This window comes from Panthera pardus, unplaced genomic scaffold, assembly GCF_024362965.1.
Source record: "Panthera pardus isolate Hobbes unplaced genomic scaffold, ASM2436296v1 HiC_scaffold_12, whole genome shotgun sequence".
In the NCBI taxonomy this organism is placed as follows: Eukaryota; Metazoa; Chordata; class Mammalia; order Carnivora; family Felidae; genus Panthera; species Panthera pardus.
In genome coordinates, this window is record NW_026526677.1 from 54,414,629 (window position 1) to 54,429,121 (window position 14,493).

Here is a 14,493-nt window from a genome sequence, read left to right on the forward strand (position 1 = left end):
AGTCGCTCTTTGTTTGATTTTGGCAAATCATTTATCCTATGAGCTCTAGTGAAGCTATCTCAATGGATAATATAAACATCAGAGACAAAATAAATGATACAGTGGGTGGCAAGGGAAGTCTGCAAGTGTAGACTGGTCAGAGAAGACTAAGGACAGGAGAAGTGGTAGAAAAGGGGACAAAATGCCTCATTATGTTTTCTGTGTTGGCTTACGTCTGGTATACCTCATCCATTGGTCATCAGTGTTTGTTAGTTCTAATTTCACAGATTCCTTCCAATGCTAGCAACTAAAGAGCAACAGGGAATTTAATTACACTACTTGACATTGTTACCTAGTCCCTCACATCCATTTGGAAATGGAAATCCCAGGCTTACATTTGAAAGACAAAATTAAATAACGAAAGTAATAGTAAATAAAAAATGACTTTTTATTTGTCAAACAGTAAATGGGGAATTTTGTTGTATACATTATTAATTTTCATATTATATAACTCCTGAAAAGAAGATATTATTATCCTCCTCTTTAAGATAAGGAACTAGCATCAACTAAGCTGTTGTACCTCATGCAATGTCTGGGGAAATATGAAATTTTAGGGAATATCTGGGTAAAGATGATCATTTCAGGTGATTATGAGGCAGCCACTGCATGGGTAACACTTTATTCACGCTGCTTTAAACAATACTGACTTATAACTCTGTTCGAAAATGTGGGACTATAGAAAGTTTACTCAGCTTCATGCTGTGAAGACCGATGTTTTCCTTATACAATCTGCAATGTTCAGTTCCACAAAAGTACAATTAAACAATCATCATTGTGACCCTAGTACCCACACACTTTTGATTATTGGTTCCTGAGGTTAGTCCTCTAATGACTGCAAAAGTCTCAGAAGGCTGTAATCTGTCTGGTCAGTGAGATTCCTCTAGAAGAACAAAGAGAGACATTCTCATTGGTGATCATTGACAGCCATCCCCATGGGGCATTCATTTTGCATAACCCTCCTAAAACCTATGGCTCCAGAGCAAGAAGCAGCAGGCATCTGGTTTGTCTTGTAGGCGTCTGCAAGATGAGTGCAACCCCAGGCAAAACCCAGCCAGATGAAGAAATAGGACTACGTGAGACAGGCATTTCTACTCGAGAGAAAAACAGAAGAATTAAAAATACTTACTAGCTTATATGACAAGGATAGTGAGCAACAAATGGACTCCAACCATAGCACAGACGCAGCATCAGGAAGGTCTCCTGCCATGCCAGTCTTTACTTCCATGGCTAAATTGTAGGGGCATCTACAGGGTCTCCCATAGAGGGTAAGGTGACTAAAGGAAAGGCAGCACTTAGGGAATTTAAGATGGAGACTATTTATAAACAAGAACAGAATTAATTAAACGTAATATTTTATGGGCTTACTGGTGCATGCAACTGAACAAAATGTTTTCTAGGTTTGAAAGGTATTTAAGACCAAAAGTAATGGTCAATGAGGTAGTTAAATTCTGAAGTAGTGCACACTGCCTGCCACTCTGGCGATGCATCTGAGAGGTATGGCTAGATGCTTTGTTTGAACTTTATAAAGTGAGAGTAACATAAAGATCAAGTAAAACCATAAATCAAGGTCCGTTTAAATGGCCCAAATATTCATATTTGTCTTTGCATATCAGTCTGATCACATTCACAGAAATTGATTTATGCTAGGTTCAGTAAGTGTTTTCAATCCAAAATAGCAATTTGCTTTTATAGACAGTTTCTAAGTAAAACGACAGTTTTCCAATGAAGAGAAAAAATAAGCCTGATAGGGGAAAAGATGTTTTAGAGACATAATCAGGGCAATAACTATCTAGTTTTCACTTGAAAATCAGCCTCTTTTTGTTCTTATTTATTTGTTTAGTGAAACTATCAGCAAAATAAATCCATGCTGTTTTCAGTAATTACGGGGCGGTGTTTATGAAGTGGATATATGGAGCAAAATATGACTTTAGGTAGTGTGTTTTCTTTCCCTAGGGTAACGTTTACGCTTTCTTTCACTTTTTGAATTTTAAGATTAAAACAAATATTACTGGCTAATTCCAAAATCCTCACCCTCCATACCTGTTTCTGGCACAAACTTTCCTTCCCTCTATAGATTATCATAAGATATGGGTCACATATTTGAGGTACAAAGAGTATTTTTTAAAATATTTATCTCTTTACTTTTGAGAGAGAGGGAGCACAAGCAGGGGAGGAGCAGAGAGATAGGGAGACACAGAAACCCAGGTGCCCCACGAAGAGTATTTTTTTTTTTTAATTTTTTAATCTTTATTTTTGAGAGAAAGATAGAGAGACAGAGCATGAGCAGGGGGAGGAACAGAGAGAAAGGGAGGAACAGAGAGAAAGGGAGGCACAGAATCCAAAGCAGGCTCCAGGCTCTGAGCTGTCAGCACAGACCCCGATGTGGGGCTCGAACCCATGAACCGTAAGATCATGACCTGAGCTGAAGTCGGACACTTAACTGACTGAGCCACCCAGGCACCCCAACTATCTTTTTACTCCATTTGCTTTTAAGATCTCTATGATTTCTGAAACTCTATTAACTTTTTAAAAAATGTGTCTATATGGAGATGCAGTTGATTTATAACATTGTATAATTTAAGGTGTACGGTTGTTAATTTGGCAGATTTATATATTGCATTATGATTACCACATAGTATTAGCTAACACCTTTAATCATATCTTTTTTATCATTTCTTATTTTTTTATCTTATTTTGTATATTTTTATTATCTTATTACCATTTCTGTTTTGGAGTTAGGAAAAATTAAAATCTAATCTCTTAGCTACCTTGAAGTTTATAATAGCAACATTTTTGTCTATAATCATTTTGCAGTGAATTACAATCTCCAGAACATATTACTAGTTGCAAATTTCCACTGACTCTTTGTTAACTTTTTAAAGTTATTCCTGATTTTTAAAATCCATTTTAAAGTCTCGCTCAAATCAAATTTCATTGTCCACGGACATCATGTGATAGAGTAATTGTGTACTTCCTCTGGCACCATTTATACTTCTCAGAAGCTACAGAAACATCTGTTGCTGTGCTTGAGCCATTGGGACTCTCCAGTGGAGCTATAAAATCTGAAGTTAGCATTTCATGAGGGAATAATTCAAATCTCTGAATTCCTGGCTTTAATTCAACACAACACAATTAATCTGGAGGGATATAGACAACTTGTCTATGTTTACTCAAACCTAAGACATGAGAGAGGCAGTGATGAGGGTACTGTAGCATATTGGTGTGAAGAAGGACTTTCTAGAACTCAGGCATAAATATTCCAAATTACTTTGGACTCTTGAGACTCAGCTGTGCTGAAAATAAACTGAGAGCATGCAATAGAGGAAGACACGGTGGTCCCTCTGAAGATAAGTTGGAGACTTCTCTGGATTGCCTCCTTGTTGACAGGTAAATTGGTGTAGTCCCACCACATAGAACTAGCCACTAATAAGTTAGATCAAGATGCTCTTGGCATTTTTCCCAATCATCCTTTAGAAATTCTGGTCCACAAGGTACCTGGCACCAACTCTGGGAAAGTAAGTGTATGCAGGTATATTCTCTGGGCTTAAGAATAATTTAGTAAGAAATAACATACTAACCATTAGTTTCACAGTGAACAGCTGGTATCAACTGAGATGTTGGAATGTAAATTTTATATTATATATTTGTATATTAGATATTATATTAATATTGCATATATTTATTTATATCATATATATATATATATTTGTATGAATTATCATGAAAGCATGGACAATCTGCCAAAGTAACATTTTTCCAGGGATCCTGGAAAATCCAGGGAGCATACTTTTTGGATGTAAGGTCAATGACTTTGTTGCTATCTTAAAGCTATTATGCATTTAAGTGATCAGATGCTGGTTCTTTATGGCCAGAAATTCACCAGGGCAGCAAATTTCAAAAGTATTGTCCTTTGAAGCATTGCAAGTGTGGAATGCTTAATATTCCTTCATGCCTTGCTTTTAAAAATCTCTATTTAGAATTTATCTCATGCCAAATTCTCCAACACCATAATTACTTTGGAGGGGTACTTCTCAGAGAAGGCATTGTTATAGGTTCCTGGTTAGAATGTGAGGAACTTGAGTTATTTATCAGAAATTTTGCAGAAGGAAGGAAAGAAGAAAGAAAGAAAGAAAGAAAGAAAGAAAGAAAGAAAGAAAGAAAGAAAGAAAAGAAAAGAAAAGAAAAGAAAAAAGAAAAGAAAAGAAAAGAGAAAAGAAAAGAAAAGAAAAGAAAAGAAAAGAAAAGAAAAGAAAAAGAGATTTTGCTCAGCCTGGCTATCACAGACAGAAGGAGAAGACTTAGTGTCAGGCAGAATGTTGTGGAGTTTCTGAGCTTAAGGAGATAGTCTTTACTCAAGCTAGTCCTTAATGAGATTAATAGCTGACAGTGAGTAATGCAATACATGTAATTTCAGAGAAGCTCACCAAGGAGGACTTAAAATATGAATAAAATTGCTCAGTTGCAATTTTACCTAAGTAATCCTACTGTATATTTACCAGAGTATATATGCACTTGACCACTCCAGGGACAAAGGAAGGAAAGAAAGCAAGACTATATCTTCACGTAGCCAGAATCACCATGATTGACTTTAACTCCACTGCATTCACCAATCCTAGTACCTTCTTCCTGATGGGCATACCTGGCCTAGAATATTTGCATATTTGGATAGCCATCCCTTTCTGCTCAATGTATATTGTGGCGCTCATGGGAAACATACTTATCCTTTTTATCATCAAAGCTGAGACTGTTCTCCATGAACCCATGTTCTATTTTCTTTCCATGTTGGCCATCACAGACCTCATCTTGTCAACCTCCACTCTTCCCAAGATGTTGGGTATGTTCTGGTTCAATTATCATGAAATCGGCTTCCATGCCTGTCTCACTCAGATGTTTTTCATCCATGCTTTCTCTGGGGTCGAGTCAGGGCTTCTTGTGGCCATGGCATTTGACCGGTATGTGGCAATCTGCAATCCGCTGAGACACACATCCATTCTTACAAATACTGTGGTGGCTCAAGTTGGCATAGTGGCACTTCTACGTGGGTTAGTACTAATGACACCACATCCGTTTCTGGTAAGGAGATGGCCATATTGCCAGTCCAATGTAGTCCCCCACACATACTGTGAGCACATGGCTGTGGTGAAATTGGCTTGTGCTGACATTTCCATCAATAGTCTTTATAGTTTGGCAGTCATTGTCTTAATTGTTGGGACTGATGTGACATGCATCTCTCTGTCCTATGTACAGATACTTCGTACTGTATTTAATCTCCCTTCTAATGATTCCAGGTTGAAGACCCTCAGCACTTGTGGGTCCCATGTGTGTGTCATCCTCACCTTCTACATCCCTGCTCTTTTTTCCTTCCTCACCCACCGTTTTAGTAAGCATATACCACGCCACACCCACATCCTGCTGGCCAACATGTACTTGTTGGTACCACCTATGCTGAACCCTATCATCTATGGAGTAAGGACCAGACAGATCCGAGAATGTGTTCAACAATTATTCATGACTAAAATCAGCTGAGAATTCTGGGTCTTATTTTTCCACTTATTCCCATCCTCCTGTAATTCTTTGGTATAAATTTCTTGGATTCTAGCTTCAGCAAGACCAAGTATTAGAATCTTAATTCTTACTTACTATTTCCATAAGTGGAAGTTATATTTAACTAACATGCATATGTAAAACAGATACAGCAATACCTATGTCATAAGTTAATGGTTACAAAGTGTTTAGTACTGTTTCTAGTATATTGTAGCACCTAATAAAGATATTATTTCAGTCTGTGAAATAATTCTTCTGTGTGTTATGTGTTTGTTTTCTCAGTGTCTTTATGAAACATGTTTATTAGTTTATTTTATAAGATTAACCAAATAAGAACATCAATCTGACTGTGGCTTTTTTTCTAATGTTTATTTATTTTTGAAGGAGAGAGAGACAGAGCATGAACTGGGGAAGGGCAGAGAGAGGGAGACACAGAATTCTAAGTGGGGTCTAGGCTCTGAGCTGTCAGCACAGAGCCTGACGCAGGGCTCGGACTCAAGAACCATGAGAATGACCCAAGCCAAAGTCCAACGCTTAACTGACTGAGCCACCCAGATGCCCCTTTCTATCTTTTTTAATGGGGGAATTTTCAACTAGATAATCCAGATGGCAGTCTGCATTGGGTTGATTTGTCCTCTCACTGTAACCATAGGGAAAGTTGGTGAGAGATGGGCAGAAGAGAAAAATGTTGGGTAGGCCATAGAGCTTTCAGCTTGCAACTTATGAGAAGGGTGCATGTTAGGAACTCCCTTGAGAATTGATATGGATTGCAAAGTGAGTCATTCCCACTGCTAGTGCAAACACTGTGTATCTTTCAAACTTGTGGAAAATTTCAAAGAATTAGAACTGTTATTCCTGAAATGAGCAAATAAAATAAAATGATGACTGATTTTGCATTCATCTATCCACTCAGTAAGTATCTAGTAAGTATCTGTAATGTGCCCAACACTTATATGGACATAGAAGACATGACAGTAAACAAAAGAAGCCAAATTATTTCCCTTAGTAAAGCTGATAGGCAATAAGTAAAGATGGTAAATGAAAGTAATTAATGTATACTGATTATAAGGGGGACTTTTCTAGTAATATTTAATGTTACAAATTTTAGTCTAATCTACTTCTGGTTGTATCCCACATCTTTTGATTGCTGATGGATACTGAAAGAGGAATCTTAAATTTTCCAAATACAATAGTGGATCTGACAATATTTTCTTTCATTTCATCAATTTTCTTCATGTAATTTGAATTCTGCACTTAAGTGCATATGCATTTATCTTCTTTTATCTTGATATAATATCCGTCTTTATCCTTGACAGTATCTCTTATTCTGAATTCTTTGTCTTATATTAATATAGCCACTTCCACCTCTTTTACATACTGTCTGCATGGCATGTATTTTCCAACTTTTTAATTTAACCTATCTATGTATTTATATTTAAAGGAGTTTTTTTGTACACAAATACAGTTGGATCTTGTTCTTTTATCCGATTTCACTATCTCTGTCTTAAATTGGTGTGTTTAGACCAGTACCATTTAATGTGATTAATGATATGGTTGAGCTTAAGTTTACCATTTTTGTATGTGTGTCCCATAAGTCTGATCTGTTTGTTGTTCTTATTCATCCCCTCCCCCCACTGCTTACTTTTGGATTTAAGTAGTTTTAGTATTGAGTTTTAATTTATCTATTGGTTTTTGGCTATAATCTATTTTATTTTATTTTATTTTATTTTATTTTATTTTATTTTATTTTATTTTATTTTATTTTATTTTTTAGGGATTGCTCTAGATCACAGTTTTCCAACTGTGACACTGTTACTATTTTCAGCCAGATAATAATTTGATGGAAAGTTTGTCCTGTGCACTGCAGGATGTTTAGCACCTTCTCTGGTCTATGGCTGCTAGATACTGCTAACAACTAATGGTATCTCTAGAAATTACCAAATGTCTGACTGGGAGCAAATAGGACTGAGAACCACTGATATACAGATTGTGACATACATACCTAACCTTTCACAATTGACTTAGAGTTAATATTTTACCACTTCAAGTGAAATGTAAAAGAACCTTACTTTTATGGGATCCTGTACTTCCCTACATGTTGCAGTTGTCAAATGTACATCTGCATGCATGGAAACCCCACAAAGGCTATGTAAAAGTTATCTTAAACAACTGGAGCAAGTGAGTTTCATATTTAACCATATAATTATAATTTCTGTTGCTCTCCCTTTACTACTGATCTCCTAATTTTCAAATTTGTATAACCTCTCTTCAACCATAAGTCATTTTAGAATTTCATTTTGAGACTGGCTGCTGGTGATGGATTCTCTCAGATTTTCCTCAGCTGGCAAAGCCTTTATTTCATCTGCATTCCTGAAATATATTTTCTCTGTGTATTGAATTTTGAGTTAACTGTTTTTTTTAAATAAATTTTAGCGCTTAAAAATACTGTTCCACTGTCTTCCGGACTTTAAGCTTCCTTATGAGAAATTACACTCATTCAAATTGTTCATCTTCACATAATGACTTATTTTTCTGGCTTTTTGCAATAAATTTTCTTTATCTTTGATTTTTACCAATTCAATATGTTCTTTCTATATGTATGCTGTTCTTTAAGTTTACTTGTTTAGGGATCAAGAAGTTTTAAAAATCTATGAATTTATACCTTATACCAAGTTTAAAAATAATTTCCTATTGTTCCACTAAATATATTTCTCTGCCCAATATTTTTTTTTCCTCCTTCTGGGACACCAGTGACATGAATATTAGAGATTTTTATGTGTTCTACATCCTTGAAGCTCTGTTCATGATTTTAATATTTTTTCTCTATTCTCCAGATTGAATCATTTTCTTAATCGAGTTTACACTTTCTTCTTCATTCTGCTATTGAGCTAATCTGATGAATTTCAGATTTAAGACTTTTACTTATAAAATGATGACATTGTTCTTTTTTTATACTTTGTTATCTCTGTGTACGACCTCTCTTTCACATACTTCAACAGTGTTTACCTTTAAGTCATAAAGAATAATTGTCATAACTGCTTTAGAGTTTTTGTATGACAGTTCCAACGTCTGACTGATATTGGGATTGGAATCTGTGGATCATTCCTTCCCTTGATAGTCACATGTTTTCTGGTTTTTCATATGTTTAATATTTAAAAAAAATTTTATCATGAACATTTTGAATATAGATCTTGTTAAAATCCTTTGTATAAGGTTGATTTTATCTTTTCCGGGAAATCAATTTGGTTATGTTCAGACTGCAAGTCCTATCTTGCTTCCTGTGATGGTTCTAATGGATGCTTTTGTCCCTCTTCCTGACATTTGGAGATGGTTTATATAGTAATTGAGTTCTCAGTGCCTTTACTGTGTTTTGTTGGATCTGTCCTATGCATGTGCAGCTCAGGAGTAAGCTCATAGTTGGTGTCAGTTCATATACAGAATTTAAGGAGCTACTTATTCAGCTCTCTCTTCTCCAGGATTATTTTCACATTCTGTAGTTGTCAGGAGTCACCTCTCGCATCTCCATGACCAGAAAGACAGCCTTTCTGGTAGAATTTAGCGGTATGTATCACCATATCATCAAACTGGGTACCGCCCTTGGGGAAGTAGGAAAGGAAGAAAGAAAGAAAGAAAGAAAGAAAGAAAGAAAGAAAGAAAGAAAGAAGAAAGAAAAAAAGAAGAAAGAAAACAAAGGATAACAATAAGAATTTCACACACATTCTCAAATATTAGCCTTCTCTTTTCTTCCCTTCCCCCTTCCTTTCTCCCTTCCTTTCTTTCTTCTTTCTTTCCCTTTTTCTATCCATCTCTTCCTTCCTCTCTCCCTCCTTCTTTTTTTCTTTATTTCCTTGTTTCTTTATTTTCCTTATTTCTCTTTCTTTTTTTATTTCTTTCTGGCCAGAAAGATAAACCTTCTCTTGGGGTTTTAGCTGTTTGTATTATTCTGTGACTGAGATATAACTGTCAGTCAGATCTAGTAGAAAAACAAAGAAGAAATAGGAGGATCCTCCTCTTTGTCTCCAGCTCACAGACACATTTCTCCTGATTCTCTATCTAGAAAACAATGAGGTATATCTTGCATTTTTGCTCCCTGTACAATCTATTGTCTCTCTGTTGGATACTTGCTTTCTAATCAATGGAAGGAAATACATAGGGGAAAAATTTTCTTGAGAACCTACATGATACAAGTTGCTTCTTCAAAATTTACTTCCTGTTTTGACTTGATTGATTTGCTAACTTTATAGAAATCTGTGGCAACTGTTTTGTATTTTGTTCAGATTTTAGTTTTAATCTGTTGGAGAAATTGGCTATAGTGGACTCATTGCATTTTGGCAAGACTGGCCTGTATTATCAATACAAAATTTTAAGCATAAATATAGTAAAACAGAGATAAATGCTATGGAAAAAAATAAAGATAGCAGACTGAGAGGTTATTGTGTATGTGGTGGAAGGTATATTTCTATTTAGGGTTATCAAGAAAACATCATTTAGTAGATGGTATGTAAGAAAGTATTTGAAAACAACAGGAGATTTAACAGGGCAAACTCTGATAAGAGGAAATTGGAAGAAAAAAGCACTACATTTTTCACTGTCTTTTAAATCTAAAAGAAATGAGGAAGTGAATATAGTTTGAGAGTCATATGGAGAATGCAAAGGAGAAATAGTAGAAGAAAAAGTTCAAGGATATTTCAACCCCACATGTAGAACACCCAGGTAATGCTAATGTCTTTGCCTTATATTATGAGTAAGAATGGCAGTCACTGAGGATATTTTTCATATGCTTTTACAAATTTATTCCTTTCTGATATACAGTAGTGTGAATACATTTAAAATATACAATTTAGTATATTTTTCCATATGTATTCAACTGTGAAAGAATTCCCAAGATAATAAACATACCTTTTATTAAATTTCTTCATGTGACTATGAAATACACACTTATTGTCTTGTCCTGAAATCCACCCTGCTTTCCCAAGCAATAGTAGTTCATCTGTAGATTAGTTTGGGTTTTTTTGTTTTGTTTTGGTTGTTTTTTGTTTGTTTGTTTTGCTTTCAAATTTTATATAGATGTAATTATACAGTATGTCTATTTTCTTCTGGTATATTCTTTTTTCACTAAGCATATTATTTTAAGATTTATCCACATGTGGTATGTATCATCAACTTATTCCTTTATAATTCTGAATGGTATTATAGTATGTGGATATACCTGAGTTTTTCCATCAAGTCATAATTGATAAATATTTGAGTTGGCTCCAGTTTTTGGACATTGTGAATAAAGCAACTCTGAATGTTTGTGTATAAAACTGTCTGTGGACGTATGATGCAATTATCATAGGTAAAATTACATAGCAGTAATAAGCAAGGTTGCAGGATACAAGGTTAATATACAAAAGTCAATTACTTCCCAGACTTCTTGGAAAGATGGCAGAGTAGGAGGACCCTGGGCTCACCTCATCCCAAAGATACAACTAGATAACACTCACATCAGTGGTAATACCCCAGAAAATGACCTGAAGACTGGCAGAAGAAACTCCACAACTAAATATAAAGAAGAGACCACACCTAAAAGGGTAGAAAGGCAATGCAGTTGGAACTAATAGACTTTTGGGACTGTCCACAAGAGTGAGGGATGCTGCAGGCATATAGAGGGGAAAGAATCAAACCCTCACAACAGGGGGCCCACATGAAGAAGACAAATCACCATAACATTACCATAACACCAAGTTCCTACAACCAGAAGGACTTAAAACCTGGAATTAAAAAACAAACAAACAAACAAACAAACAGTGTGTTGGCCTCTGAGAGAGCCTGGAAGGAGAGGACACTGAGTCCTTGCCCTTAAAGAGACAGCACAACAAACAACCTAGAAGCAGCAGTTTGAAAGACGCCTAGGGGTGAGTTATTTACTAATCTCAAAATGTGTCCTGGAGGGATAGAAATCTCTAGGGAACTCCTCCAGGAAGACAACTGGCAAACACCATTTCCCTTCCCCAGGGTAAACACAGCGTCAACTGTGGACTCCCTACCTAACTTGCTAGCACTGCCTCACCCTCCACCCCTTCACACACACACTGTGGTTCCACCAATCCACCCCTCTGGACAGCCTGCCTCAGTCTGGGTGATGTAGGTGCCCTGGCACATGGCACCCTGCTGCATTGTACTTCAGCAGATCTGCCTTCTCCAATATGCTATTGGCAAGAGCCCACACAAAGAGGTGCCATAGACCAGGCAGTGTGCAAGCAGCACTACAGTGTCAACACCATTCCTAAGTGAGTCCTGCCCTAGAGAAAAGGAGAGATAACCTCATATACCAGTTAGATAGAGACCCAGCAGTGGGCTGAAAGGAGACAACTGGTCTGATTTGCAGGCTCCGCCCAACAAAAAAAGCTTCTCAGGACACCACAGGAAAAACACCCTTTGGTGCTACTGCGTCTCTGGAAAATGCCTGATCTGAGTCAACTAAAGCCCACGGTATCCCCAGACTGGGCCACTAACACCACAGGGACCAAACACTGCCCACAAAAGGCAAAGAGAGCCATTTCAGATGACTGGACTGAAGGAAAAAGTGGCCCAGCCACAATAGTAGGGCACACACATCACACATAAAAGACACCTATGAAGTGCCAGTTTCCAGTGAACAAAGGACACTGCACAGCAAAGCACTACAGGACTTCTTCATAAGGCCATTACTTTCAAGTGCAGGAGATATAGCTATCTTTTCCAACACACAGAAACAGACACAGAGTTAAACAAAATGAGGATACAGAAGAGTATATATCAAAGAACAGGACAAAATCATAGCAAAAGACTTAAGCAAAATGGAGGTGAGTAATATGCCTGATAGAGATATATAAAGTCATGATCATAGAGGCACCTGGGTGGCTCAGTCAGTTAAGTGTCTGACTCTTGATTTCAGCTCAGGTCAAGATCTTACAGTTCATGAGTTTGAACCCAGCACCAGGCTGTGCACTGATGTTGCAGAGCCTCCTTTGGATTCTGTCTCTCCTTCTCTCTGCCCCTCCCTTGCTCACTCTCTCTCTCTCTCTCTTGCTCTCAAAAATAAATAAATAAACTTTAAAAAAGTCATCATTATAAAGATACTGGACTTGAGAAAAGAGTAGAAGACATCAGTGAGACCCTTAACAATGGAATAAGAAAGAACCAAACAGAGATGAAGAATACAATAAATGAAATTAAAAATACTCTAGATGGAATAAATAGTAAATTTGACAAAGCAGAAGAACAAATCAAACTGGAGGACAGAGAAATGGAAAGTAATCAAGCAGAGCAGGGGAGAGGAAAAAATATTATGCAAAATGAAAATAGACTTAGAGAACTTGGTGACACCACAAGTGTCATAATATTTGCATTATAGGAATCTTAGAAGGAGAAGAGAAAAAAAAGGGATCAGAAAATTTGCTTGAAGAAATAATAGCTTAAAACATTCTGAATTTAGGGACGGAAACAGAAATCCAGATCCAGGATGCACAGAAATTGCCAAACAAAATCAACCCAAAGAGGTCTATAACAAGACACATAGCAATTAAGATGGCAAAATGTATTGATAAAGAGAGAATTTTAAAAGCAGTAAGAGAAAAGAAAGCAGTTATATATAAGGGAAAACCCATAAGGCTCTCAGCTGATTTTTCAGCAAAAACTTTGCAGGCCAGAAGGGAGTGGCAAAACATATTCAAAATGCTGAAAAGAAAAAAAAATCTACAACCAATGGAGCACCTAGGTGGCTCAGTCAGTCGAGTGTCCTACTCTTGATTTTGGCTCAGCTCATGATTCCAGGGTCTTGGGATCAAGCCCTGCATTGGGCTTTGCACTGGGCATAGAGCCTGCATAAGATATTCTCTCTCTCTTTCTCTGTCCCTCTCCCCAACTCATGCTGCTCTGTCTCTCTCTGTAAAATAAAAAAATAAAAAATAAATAAATAGGAAAAAATCTATAGCCAAGAATACTCTATCCAACAAGGTTATCATGAAGGAGATATAAAGAGTTTCTCGAACAAAAAAAGTTAAAGGAATTCATGACCCCTAAACCACCCCTACAAGAAATGTTAAAGAAGAATCTTTGAGTAGAAAGACCATAAGCAAGAGTTAGAAAAGCAAGAAGCACAAAAGCAGTAAAAATAAGCATATCTATAAAAATCAATCAAGGGACTCACAAAATAAAAGGATGGAAAGTGTGACACTTTTTCCCAAAAAGTGGTGGGGAGGAGAGGAGTAAGAATGGGTTCAAACCCAAGCTACCATCAACTTAAATATAGACTGCTATATATGGAAGGTGGTATATACAAACTGAATGGTAACCACAAATCAAAAATCAATAAAGATATGCAAAAAATAAAGATATAGCCATATAAATATATCACTAAAGAAAACCAACTTACTGTGAGCGAAGAGAGCAAGGAAAGAAAGTAGCAGAAAAGAGTTACAAAACAACCATAAAACAGGCAGCAAAATGGCAATAAATACACACCTACTAATAATTAGTTTGATTGTAAATAGACTAAAAACATCAATTAAAAGACATAGGGTGACAGAATGGATTTAAAAAAAAAAAAGACCCATCTATATGCTGCCTACAAGAGACTCATTTCAGACCTAAAGACACATGCAGATTGCAAGTGAGGAGATGGAAAAGCATTTATAATGCAAATTGATATGAAAAAAAAAGCCAAGTCAGCAATATTTATCTCAGACAAAATAAACTTTAAAACGAAGATTGTAACAAGAGACAAAGAAGGACACTATACAATCATTTAGGGGGCAATCCAACAAGAAGATGTAACAATTATAAATATTGGGGCACCTGAGTGGCTCAGTTGGTTGAGCATTTCACTCTTGATTTTAGCTCAGAACATGATCTCACCATTGTGAGATCAACCCCTGCATCAGACTC

The 14,493-nt window shown here is 36.4% G+C and overlaps 1 protein-coding gene across 1 annotated transcript; it reads left to right on the forward strand.

Moving 5' to 3' along the window:
• The first annotated feature begins 4,545 nt into the window (after positions 1–4,545).
• On the forward strand, positions 4,546–5,565 carry LOC109267014 (olfactory receptor 52E4-like). The gene has a single exon (XM_019449527.2). The coding sequence runs from the start codon at positions 4,546–4,548 to the stop codon at positions 5,563–5,565; it is 1,020 nt and encodes a 339-aa protein (XP_019305072.2).
• Positions 5,566–14,493: the final 8,928 nt, after the last annotated feature.

What these genes read in the sequence shown, in the direction of transcription:
- LOC109267014 (XM_019449527.2), top strand. Translation starts at nt 4,546, where the DNA reads ATGCACTTGACCACTCCAGGGACAAAGGAAGGAAAGAAAGCAAGACTA.